Source organism: Leptonychotes weddellii, chromosome 9, assembly GCF_054177405.1.
Source record: "Leptonychotes weddellii isolate Sample4059 chromosome 9, ASM5417740v2, whole genome shotgun sequence".
Taxonomy (NCBI): Eukaryota; Metazoa; Chordata; class Mammalia; order Carnivora; family Phocidae; genus Leptonychotes; species Leptonychotes weddellii.
This window is the reverse complement of record NC_138377.1, coordinates 100,413,530-100,424,903: the sequence shown is the minus strand read 5'-3', so window position 1 is coordinate 100,424,903 and position 11,374 is coordinate 100,413,530. Positions and strand designations below refer to the sequence as shown.

Sequence of the window (11,374 nt, the reverse complement as noted above, 5' to 3'; positions counted from 1 at the left end):
ATCACCTCTTACCTTCAGTGTTTTCAGTAACAGATGAATCATGGAGTCAAATCATAGGCTTCGTTTTTTCACTTTACTCACCTCTTGACTGCCTTCTCTGAAAATGTTAAGTGATAATTTTCTAAAAAGACTAGGTCCAGCCAGCATCCCCCTAGCCTTCCATCCATCCTACAGCTCACATGCTTGGAGCACACCTTCTGTGTTGGTTCTCTGCAGACTGAACCCAGAGAGGGATTAGTGTGTGTGTGCGCTTCAAGTCTGTGCTCCCCAGTCACCTGGGGAGATGTGGCATGAGCCTGCCTCTTTGTTGGGGCCTTCAGTTCTACTGGACATTTTAGTGACCTCAAATGAAAACAAGAGCTGATTTGAGAAAAGAAGTGGCAGCATCAGAAAGAGTTTTCTGTTTTCACATTTGGGGGATAATTTTTATAAGCAGTTCAAAGGGATTCCTCCTCAAGTTACTGGTGGAGTAGATAGTTGGGGGGTTGGGGGGGGAACCATTTTTAGTGGCTCTGATACATTCAAACTCTTTTATTTTTTTATTTTTTTTTTAAGATTTTATTTATTTATTTGACAGAGACAGAGATAGCGAGAGCAGGAACACAAGCAGGGGGAGTGGGAGAGGGAGAAACAGGCTTCCTGCCGGGCAGGGAGCCTGATGTGGGACTCGATCCCAGGACCCTGGGATCATGACCTGAGCCGAAGGCAGACGCTTAATGACTGAGCCACCCAGGCGCCCACAAACTCTTTTAGAACACTCTACAAATAAGAGCTATTCTAATGTTTGAAAAATGTGTTGGGAGCATATGAAGCTTTTCAGCTGGCCAGGAATGCTGGAAAAGAAATGTGACTTTTTAAAATGACATGCAAAACACACGGTCATTGTCTCCTAACTAGGGGTCATCTGAGTCAGTAAGAAGTTACCTTATGGAGAAAATACAGTAGGACCAAGTATGAAAGGCAACTGGATGTAACCGTTAATCACTCTCTGGTTTAATGCTATTCTGCTGAGATCAGGCAAGATATAAGCAGGTTTAGAAACTAGAAAACCCCATCCTCCGTGAGATGAAGGCAGTGAAAAAGGAGTTTTGACCAGACGAGTCAACTCTTGGTCACGTTGACTGGAAAGCCATCTTTTTGAAGGTGCTCCCCTATCAGGTAACACATTATTTACTGGGCATCGCAGAGCACCCTCCCAGATGATGAGGCGATGGGGTCTAGCGGAGCGAGGGCCATAGCACATCTGGTTGGGAAGATGGCAGTTCCACCAGGAACTTCACTCTCCCAAGATGGATTCCAGAAGCATCTTGTTTCCCTTCTCCCCAGTCCTCTTCCTCCCATCCAGCCAGTGGCTGTAATACCCAGGCGAAGAGGAGAGCCATTGTTTAAGCCGCTATCTTTTGGCCTGAGGGTTTGGGGGTATGTTGATATTTGTCGGTTACTATGACTTCTTTTTTTTCCCCCCTCAATTGCATCAAACCCTTAAAACATGGTGGTAAGTGAGCGATATGCATGCTTTTGGAGTTTGTTTAATCTCCGCTTCAGTCTATACGATGCACAGTTCATAATGTTAACACTTTTCTTCAAGTTGACTTCATTCACTTTCACAACTAATTTGGATTTCAGTTTGCTGTTTAATCCTCATTTACTTTTTGATTTTTGTACCTTTTTTTTTTTTTCTGTAGTTCTGTTCTTTCCCTCTCTCCTGATTTCCCTGTTAGGGTCAGGTTGTTGGGGTTTTTTTGTTTGTTTGTTTTTTGGTTGTTTTTTTTGTTTTTTTTCCCCCCGGTCTGACCTGTAGAGGGAGAGTGGTGCTGCAGATAGTGAGTCAGTCCAGACAGTAGGAGACACGAGGCTCTTTTCTGGGTTCCTTGTCAATGTGCAAGTGGATCTGGGGAGAGAGATGAAGGGAGATCTAGATGCACCTGCTCCCACTCGCAGGCATGGCAGCTGCACCGGGGCCGCTGTTGCTCAAACCCCTACATGCAGCCCTTTGCGCCTTACCGGCTTGTTAGGCTGGGAGGTGACGCCACCGGGCAGACAGCAGGGCCCACCCCTCCGCCACCAAGAGAAAGAGAAGCTTGCGTGTAAAGTGCTTGGGTCGGTGTGGACAGTGTCCTGCTTTGAGGAGATTAGCTTGGCTGTCGCGATTCCTCTCCCCTGCTTTTTCTTTTCATGTTGGGAGTAGATTGGTGATATTCTCGTCCGTTATCTTGCTTTAGAATTTTCTGTTTTCCGGTGCACGGCCAGAGCACCGGAACTATTCTGAGTTTGCTCCTGGGTCTTTCCTTGACGTCCCTGAAGTGCTTAGTTCCTAGCATGTAGCTGAGCTGGCTTGGCCTGGATGCGGAGAGCCTAGGGTGTCGTGGTGAGAGTAGACGTAGGCTGGGCTCGTGTGTCTCAGTCTTGATGTGTCTCGTGTATCTCCACTGCATCCCCAGCACACAGATGTCTCGGGTGTCCTTGAGTCTTAGTCGTTCTCTGTACCTGTGCGATAGAGTACTGTTGTTCGTAGTAGAATCCTGTGGACACTGGTGTGTCGCTAGCCTGTTGTTTTGGCTGACACGTCATTGGTTTGTGGTTAGCTTTTGTTTTTGTTTTTATTTTTCAATCTTTTTTTGCTCCAGTCACTGTGTGTGCTGGCGGTGGCTTTGCCTCTCCGTTGCCTCGAAGGAATAGGTGGAGCAATGTCTCCCTGTGACAGACATTACTCCTGACGCGTGCTCCTGCAGACGCCTACACTGAGACTGTGACCTCCATAACTGCTTCATGTGCACCAAGCCCCCTTGTGGAATCCTGCTGAGAGGTTTTCTAGAAGCCTTCGGTGAAACCAAACTGTTCTGAATCATTTAGTCTACCTGACTTATGTAAAATAGAAAAAAAACTAAGAGCACTTACTTGTTCCCTCCCCTTTGTGGGCCTCTTTAAAAAAATATCCCATGTACCTGCATCCTTGCCTAAAGGGGACCAAGTTGCCCTTAGTCCAAACAGGAAAGAAAAACTCACAAATCAGAATTGTGAAATACCAATTTAAGAAGGCTTCTAAACTCAGATAATGTAAGCTTTTTGGTTTTAAAAAAAAAAAAAAAATCTCATGGCTCATCTGGATTTGGGTGCTGGTTCTGGCCAGGGCTCAAGAGTTGAGCGTGTCTTTCTGTCTGAGGTCTTTTCTAGAGGGATGTCACCACTATTCAGCTCTCCCCGGTGTGTCACAGAACATCTTCTGGTATGCATACACTTGTTGCTGGCATAGCCCAGCCGGGCTGACCCAGTATTAGGTTGAACTATTGTGGCTTCCTCTTCCTCAATCTCTTCTCCAGACTAAAGACTTCCTAAAGATGACAAAAGAGCAAGAACAGTGTCCTTTGGGGAAGTGAGGATGTGTGGCTAAATGTATAGAACATACACATCCATCTACATTGTAGGATTGAGCCAAAACTGTGCATGCATTCACCACAAGAAAACAAACAGCAGGATTTTACAACTGAAATGTTGGTTTGTCTTCTCATCTATTTAAGAGTGAACCACTGGAACTTGGGGACAAGATGAGTATGATGATATTGCAGCCTATCTGTCCGCTACAGTTGCAGTTTTTCATGACAAGCATTCAAAGTGTTAACTAAAACCATTGAAACAACATACCTGCCATTAAAAACTTGAATCTAGAAATAATAACTCCATGAGTGTTTTTGCACCTCCAGATGGAATGGCCTTGAATAAATGCTATGAATAGCCATGTTTGCCACTTGCCGTTTGCTCTTCTATTCATTCTTATGTAGAGTCTCACGATTTTCTCCTTTCTTCTCCTCTCAATGGATTATTAAAAAACAACACCTTACAGACGATGAACCAGCTGGGCCAATGTAAGTACTTTATTGGACATTGATTCAGTAGTTTGTTTTATTTTGTATTTGCAGTTTAATCGAATGGAGTAGTGAAGGCTGTGGGGAGCCAATGAGCGGAAATGAGTGTCGCAGTGTAGACCTCCTTAGCCGCATGGTCAGGGAGCTGACTGAGAGCCATCTGATTCCCAGGACAGGCAGTGCAGTTTTGTTTTTAGTAACATATCAAGTGGAATGCCATGCAAGAAACTGCTTAAAGTTTTGCACACCCTATATGCTTAAATTGATAATGCGGGGGAAAATCACCTGTATATCAGAGACTTCCAGTTTTGTTCATTTCAAGCTGTACTATAGCATGGATACCCTGCCTGGCTCCGTTAACAGTTGCATGTATCCAAGAGAGATGGTACTGTAAGTCCTGAATCCATCCAAGATAATCAGAACCTCCTAGAGTTGGGGACTAAGGAGTGAGATACAGGCAAACAGTGCCCAAATTGGTTAAGTGCCAGAGGGCACAGCACTGCCCAAGATCATCTTTTATCATTTGAGAAGAGACCGTAGTGTTCAGTAGAGAAGAAACTACTATTTTTGCCTTTACAAGTAATTACAGCCTATAAATCCGAGGGAAAGGTACCTGTATATTGTCTGTCTTGGGAGTCAAAAGGATTAATCGAAGCTCTGTAGGCATTTTATAGAAAGAATATTTTTATACACTAATGGGCAGTAAAATTTCTTATTACACCAGGGATGGTAGTAAGTGAAAGAATTCCTGTATTTCCATGTGTTATAATTTCAAGAGTTGCTACTGACTTTGAGTTTAACTTTTACAATGCAATTTTTCCTCCAAAGGAAAACCAACTCTACCAACAATCACAAAGAGAAAAACTTGCGCCAGAGAAACACAAATTAAATACTGCTTATGATGTAAGTATGGCCTTCTTTAGAGATTTTAAAAATTATATTCAAATGACTGTGCCTCTGTTGACCTTGTGACAGATTCTTCAGTAGTTGGCATCCTGTTGTGGGATCTTGTAGTTCATTTCAGAGCAGAACTACTGATGGAACAAATTCGGTCTCTGTCCTCCATCCAGTGCAGCAGCTGGAAAGGAACGTTTTCTGCTGTGTCGTTCCACATATTTTTCTAAATGCCATTTCAGAATATGTATGGTGTTTTAAAAAGAAAGACCCTGTACCGCTGTTTAACCGTATCTTTTAAAAAGAGGTAAAAATTGTCACCTTAGGTGGATTATTCCCAGAGGCCAGTTAATTCCACTTTGCTTGTGAGGGCAAGGGAAGAATGGTGGCCGGGCACAGCCAGGCCGGAGTGCCTTCCACGTAGGCACATGGAGATCAGAATTTCACACCACATCCCTGAGCATGCTTTGTTTGATGTGGCACTTGGTGTGGTCTTAAGTGACAGTGCCTATTCCCTTTTAATCTCCACATACTCTTTCTTTACAGACCTTTAGGTTCCTGAAACTGGTGGCAACATGACCTGCTAAATTTTCTGCTTGGACCTCTTTGGTTCTCTCCCCTTTCAAGCGAGCAGCACCACAATGACTGTCTAAAGCATGCCTTATTTAGCCTTTCCTGTAAGGGTGACCTAGTCAGGTACATTTTAAACAATGCTTCAGTGTAGAAGGTGTAAACTATTTTGGGCTTGATGTGCTGTGAATGTTGCTTTTTTCCCCCCTTTGTTAAAATATTTAAGTAGAAGTGAAAAGGTCCTCTGAGGATCGGATCGTGCATGCGCCATTTTTTACTTAATGCAGCTGTTAAATTGGCAAAGCTCTAAATTGCACTGCTGCCATCTAGTGGTAACATTTTTGTAAAGTACAGCAAAACCTACAGATATATACAGTATATAAATATATATATATATATTTATATTTTTGGGGGTGGGAGAAATCCAAAATAAAATAAATGCTTGTTTCATTTTTTAGCTGCTGATATTCATTCCTTATTGTATGTTGTCAGATGAGGAAAGTGTGCAGTTCTGGTACATAAAGATGAATAATATAAACTGAAATCTATGGTTCTAAGGGCTTAACCTACGACTTTGGTAAGAAGCCGGAACACTCCACTGAATGGATATATTGAATTGCAGTATATATGTATGATTGCTTTTTAAGTGACTCTTTTCTTTTGTTAAATCATGTAAATTCCTAAATCCTTTTGCACTGATGTGTTGAACCTTATTGTACATTCAATGAAGGCAAACTTTTATAATTTACCTTTTGTTTTCAAAGACCTTGAAATGTTCTCGCATGGTATTCTATGCAACTCGTTCTCCTCCGGGGTTGACACTGTATTTTTCACATTGACTTAATGGTTGAGTGTAGATTTTCTCGCCCGGCAGGGTTCTCATGCGGTATGTAACCATAGATGCATGTACTGGTGTTTTGTGTAAGTGTTGAAGTGCAATGATGTATAAAAAAGTGGATTCACCTGTTTTTAAAAATAAAACATTGATAAAAGGTGTTTGGAATAATACTCTTTATTCTTGTATCTAAACTTAAGAGGAAGCACTTTTTCAGTGCTTTCAACTTCCTTAGTTCTGTATGTATGTGGAGTGTTAATTTCTCAACCCTGTCAGCTTTTTGAGTTCCTTTTCCACCTCTTCCACAAACGCGGGGAAATTCTGATCCATGAGGCACAAGCGTAGAAAGGGGCCTAACTCTTCCGTGTCCCACGCAGATTGTTCACGGACCGGGGGCCGCTCCTCTGACACCAGGAGAGACTGTGGGGATTTCAGAAGAGTAGTTTATTAGAGATTATAGCCAAAAGCAACAGCCTGAATAGAACACAGAAAAACTTCGCTTTAAGGAAATATTAGGGAAACATACACCAAAAATTAGTGCTTATTATAAGCTTTACAGGGTTCCTTTAGATAATGTTTCTAAATATACATAGGAAGTGAGATCAACTTGTAGCCCTAAGTATTTCAAATGTATTAATGAAATGATTTACAAAGTTAAGATCCTGCTTTAATGACGAATACTGTGCTAACATTTTGTGGATTGACAGAGTTGTCAATGAATGAAATGCACTAGCTTTGTTCATCTTTCCCACCTCATAGATGGATGGGTGTGAGCAGTTCACCATGTGGAAAGAGGGTTTTGAATGTAATAAAGAGAAGTCACAAACTGACTGATCAAAGGACATAATTAACTCACTCATGTCTCTTTCCAGTCCTGTTCATGAAGTTTCACAGGGAGAGAAGCATGGTAACGATCACAACAATCAAGAGACAGACATTTCCATACCCCCCGAGCCCCCCACCCCCGGAAAATTTCTTCACACTACCTCCACTCTTGTTGTCAAACACTTAACCCCTGGCAGCCACTCATCTGTTCTCCATACCTTATGGCTTTGCCTTTTCCAGAGTGTCATAAATGAGGTCACATGGTGTCAAGCAAGTTTTTCACTTGCTTAATTTGCCATCTGTAGGTCTTCTTTGGTAACTTGCAGTGTTTTAAAACCAGTTGAATAAGTTGCTACTATTTAGATACTAGAGTTCAAATCAAAGTCTGACAGTGCTTGGCAATCTGGAAGATACAGTGACACCAGATCCCCAGTCTCATGTGATCCTGTGGGCTCCGGCTCGGCAGTGTTCCCTCTACGTTTGCCGCTTTGACGCCTCACGCTCCTCCTCCTGGGTGGGTGGTTTTATGCCCCTTCTATGGATGGCATGGTTTGGTGTGTGTGTCTACAATTGATATTTCTCTAGAAACTATGTGTAATAGACATTTCCTTTTCTAAATTCAAACCAGCTTCTCAGACTCAGAAGGAAGAACATGAGGTGGCGCCTGGGTGGCTCAGTCGTTAAGCGGCTGCCTTCGGCTCAGGTCATGATCCCAGGGTCCGGGATCGAGCCCCGCATCGGGCTCCCTACTCCGCGGGAAGCCTGCTTCTCTCTCTCCCACTCCCCCTGCTTGTGTTCTCTCTCTCGCTGTCTCTCTCTCTCTCTGCCAAATAAATAAAATCTTTAAAAAAAAAAAAAAACATGAAAGTAACATGGAGCCCTCCACTGTGTTTATACCACACTTAAAACCACTTAGTATCCTGTTAGTGAACACTTATGTTGTTTCCAATCTTGTTTCTGTGATCATCACTATGAAGGGCATCCTTATACGCATGTTTGTGTAGCTGAAATGGAATTATAGGTAATTAAATTTGATCTCTATTGCTAAATTGGTTTCCAAAAAGTTTTACCTTGTCTAGAAGTTTAGAGCAAACGAGTAGCGTATCTGAGCTGCCAGCCTGGTGCTTTTTCTTGTTTTTACATGGTTCCATACTATGTAAATAGGCTAAGATACACTTTTTATAGCAACTGACATTTCCTGAAGAAGGATATCACACCCTGCCTTGTTCCCATGTTTTTTGTGGCTCTCCTGTCCTCAGCCACTCATTCAATTAACCTCTAACCACAGTGCAAATATGAGGCTACACTGGGGCACTACAGAGTTTGATCTGCTGGACAAAGAGGTTTTTAGGTTTTGTTTTTTGGAGTTTTTTGGGTCGTGGTTACTTGAGTTATTAAAAGAAATAGACATGAATTCTTAGTCTTCTTAGCTCTTTTTAGTTCTATGACCGTTTATTTTGAGTTAGTGGTAAGCCGGATGGAGAAAACGCCCATGTTTTCTGTTTTATACCACTGTTAGCACAGTTCAATAAATACATTAAAAAGAAAATTCAGGGGCGCCTGGGTGGCTCAGTCGGTTAAGCAACTGACTCGATTTCAGCTCAGGTCATGATCTCAGGGTCATGGGATCCAGCCCGATGTTGGGCTCTGCGCTTAGCATGGAGTCTGCTTGAGACTCTCTCTCTCCCCCCCTCCCCTGGCTCGTACGTGCTCTCTCTCAAGAAAATTCATCCTTGAATATTGCTAATTTCCATGCAGAATCATATGGAAGGCACAAGCTGTTGTCCGCCGCAGCAGGGAACCGCCCTGAGAAGACAGGCCTCAAGGAGCTCCCAGCAGAGCAGGCATCAAGTAACCCTGAGTTTGAATGAATAGATTTTGTGGGATTCTTTGGTAACAGCAAACTGCAAGGGGAGAGGAATGTCTGAAAACAAGTCTGTGCCGCACATCCTTAGCTAAGATGTTAGCACTGGAAATTTGCCCCTACAGAAACCATCACTGATCTGATTCCAAATTCATACTGATATTTGTCTTAGGCTAGTTCTCAAATTTCATGTCCAAAATTAAATGGAAATTCTTCCCTCTCTCCCTCTTTTCTGGGGAAGTGGTAATTAAATCCTTGCTCTCACACACTGAACCGCGACTGCCAGGCACGCCCCGCCCGCCCCACCCCTACTTCCTCCGCAGGCCGCTCTTCCGCGGGCACCGGCCCTGGGCAGAGGCTAACAGCCCGCCTGTCTTCACGAGCTTCTGCTTACTCTTCCCCAACAAGGGGTGACCACGGGGTCGCAGATTCCTCAGGGTCACTGTTTTCATGGCCGAGGGAAACAGGGAAACAGGCTCTACCTGAGCTAGCCGGCTCACTGACGTCCTTCCTCCGGAAGCGCTCGCGCTGGCCGGTCCACACGGCTGCGGGTTCTCCGGGTTCTGGGCCGGCTGCAAGGAGACGGCTGCAGTTAGGGGACGAGCTGAACGTAACCATAAACGCCACCGGCCGTCAGAGGAGCGGCAGCACGTGTGCTTGCGTGAAAAGAAAGTGCCAGTGTCAGTAAAGAGCGTGAAGTCCTCGTCGGTGGAGGCTGCCCCTGTTGAAGCTGGGCAGGAGGGGACCGTTTGCGTCGGAGGCTCCCCGCGCGGGGCCCGGTATCTGCTGGCCCTCCGTGTCCGCCAGCGCGCTCCCGCGGGGCTGTTAATGCGGCCGCCAGCAGCTTCGGCTAACGGACTGTTCCTTTCTGGGAGTTAGGCCTCAAGTAAGACATCATCGTTGCAGAAAAGCAAAGCAGGGGGCAGGGGGAACCCTATAATTTCAAGATAACCATATGCTTTTAATAAAACTTAAAAAAAAATCTTTTTAGATATTCTGAGGGAATGAGTTCTGTGAGTAAAATACCAAGATATCTTCATTCAACAATGTTTGTGCCTACTAGACCCCGGGGTGAGAAAGGGAAAGGGCCACAGGGAACAAGGCAGAGGTCCAGCCCTCAAGAACCCACAGCCCAGGGGCGCCTGGGTGGCTCAGTCGTTAAGCGGCTGCCTTTGGCTCGGGTCACAATCCCAGGATCCTGGGATCGAGCCCCACATCTTGCTCCCTGCTCGGTGGGAAGCCTGCTTCTCCCTCTCCCACTCCCCCTGCTTGTGTTCCCTCTCTCGCTGTGTCTCTCTCTCTCAAATAAAATCTTCAAAAAAAAAACAAAACAAAAACAAACCCCACAGCCCAGTGAGACCCTAACAAGTAAAACAATGATTATAATGCAACCTAAGAGGTGCTGGAATGAAGGCAGGTATAAGACTTCAGGCTCTTGGTGGAGGGGGTGAGTCACAGGGGGGCTATATGCTAGGCAGGAAGTACAGGGATGCTCCAGAATCCATGCTACCCAGAGGGGGTTGTCTTGGGTAGAACACAGGATGTGTTCCAGGCAGATAAAATCCGCACAGTGTAGAAGGAGGCCTGGAGGCCCGAAAGGCTCGGAAGCCTGCTTCTACCTAAAAGCACTACTTCCAAAGCCCCACCCCCTCCTTCCTAGCCACAGTCTTCAGGTCCGCCGAGGCTTGGGCCACCTGTGGCTGTTGCACACGGTGTGCCCACCCGAGCCGTGAGCTGGCGGGATCATGTGGGGGGAAACTAAGGCCCTCCCCAGCAGGTGCCTCCGTCAGTCAGCAGCATGTTCTGGCTGCCAGAAGACAGAGGGTGCCATCTTTTGTCTCATCCTATGTGGAAGCTGACTATCACTAGTCAGTAGGTACTCACAGAAAAGTACATCTGGAAGCATCAAAAACAGAAGGCAGGGTGACAGGAAGGGAGGAAGGAACAAAGAGAAAAGAAAACTAGTCAAGAATACTAAAAATGAGCAAAAACGTTAAGGGACTCAAATGAACCAGAAGTCCCTAGGCAAGCCCCCTTTCTCTGTTCAGTTTCCGCACCTGTGAAAATAAGTCAGACTCTCATGCCTGGCATTTCTTCTGGTTCCGATACGTGATGCTTTCCTAGGATTTGTACCAGTTCAGCTCACACCGTGTTCCTCAGACAACTGGGACAGACATCAACCAAATGTGGTGTAGTGTAAACATTGAACAGTAGCCAACTGTGAGGGAGGTGCCTGAGGCTGGTAGGATGGTTCGGGTTTAGACCGTCCTCTACTCAAGTGTGTGGACTTAGAAGGTTCTGTGCACACAGTAACTGGTTGCTTTCTTCTTCTGGACTTCTTGTATTGACAAAGGAGAGTTCACCGAGGAACTACCATTCTCTTTCCTGTGCCCCTCTCTTTGGGGTGGACTGGGTTGCCTTAGAAGCCCTCAAGTTGAGAAGCACTTGGTTAGGCCACAATTAGCAAAATTGCAAGGCTGAGGGAAAGTAAAAACAAAATGCTCTGGGAAATGACTCAAGAAC

General features: G+C 44.9%; 2 protein-coding genes across 2 annotated transcripts in view; one reads left to right on the top strand and one right to left on the bottom strand.

The window, feature by feature from the left end:
• The window catches only part of NPTN (neuroplastin), a 71,821-nt gene extending 65,498 nt beyond the window's left edge, over positions 1–6,323 (top strand). Inside the window, exons 7-9 of the mRNA XM_081831375.1 lie at positions 3,842–3,863; positions 4,692–4,766; positions 5,304–6,323. Of these exons, the coding sequence (XP_081687501.1) occupies positions 3,842–3,863; positions 4,692–4,752 (83 nt within the window). The 3' untranslated portion in view covers positions 4,753–4,766; positions 5,304–6,323. The remainder of the gene's footprint in view (positions 1–3,841; positions 3,864–4,691; positions 4,767–5,303) is intronic.
• Positions 6,324–6,341: 18 nt separating this feature from the next.
• REC114 (REC114 meiotic recombination protein) overlaps positions 6,342–11,374 on the bottom strand; it is a 93,757-nt gene continuing 88,724 nt past the window's right edge. The window contains exons 5-6 of the mRNA XM_006731270.3: positions 9,334–9,423; positions 6,342–6,582 (exon numbers count right to left, since the gene is read on the bottom strand). Of these exons, the coding sequence (XP_006731333.1) occupies positions 6,418–6,582; positions 9,334–9,423 (255 nt within the window). The 3' untranslated portion in view covers positions 6,342–6,417. The remainder of the gene's footprint in view (positions 6,583–9,333; positions 9,424–11,374) is intronic.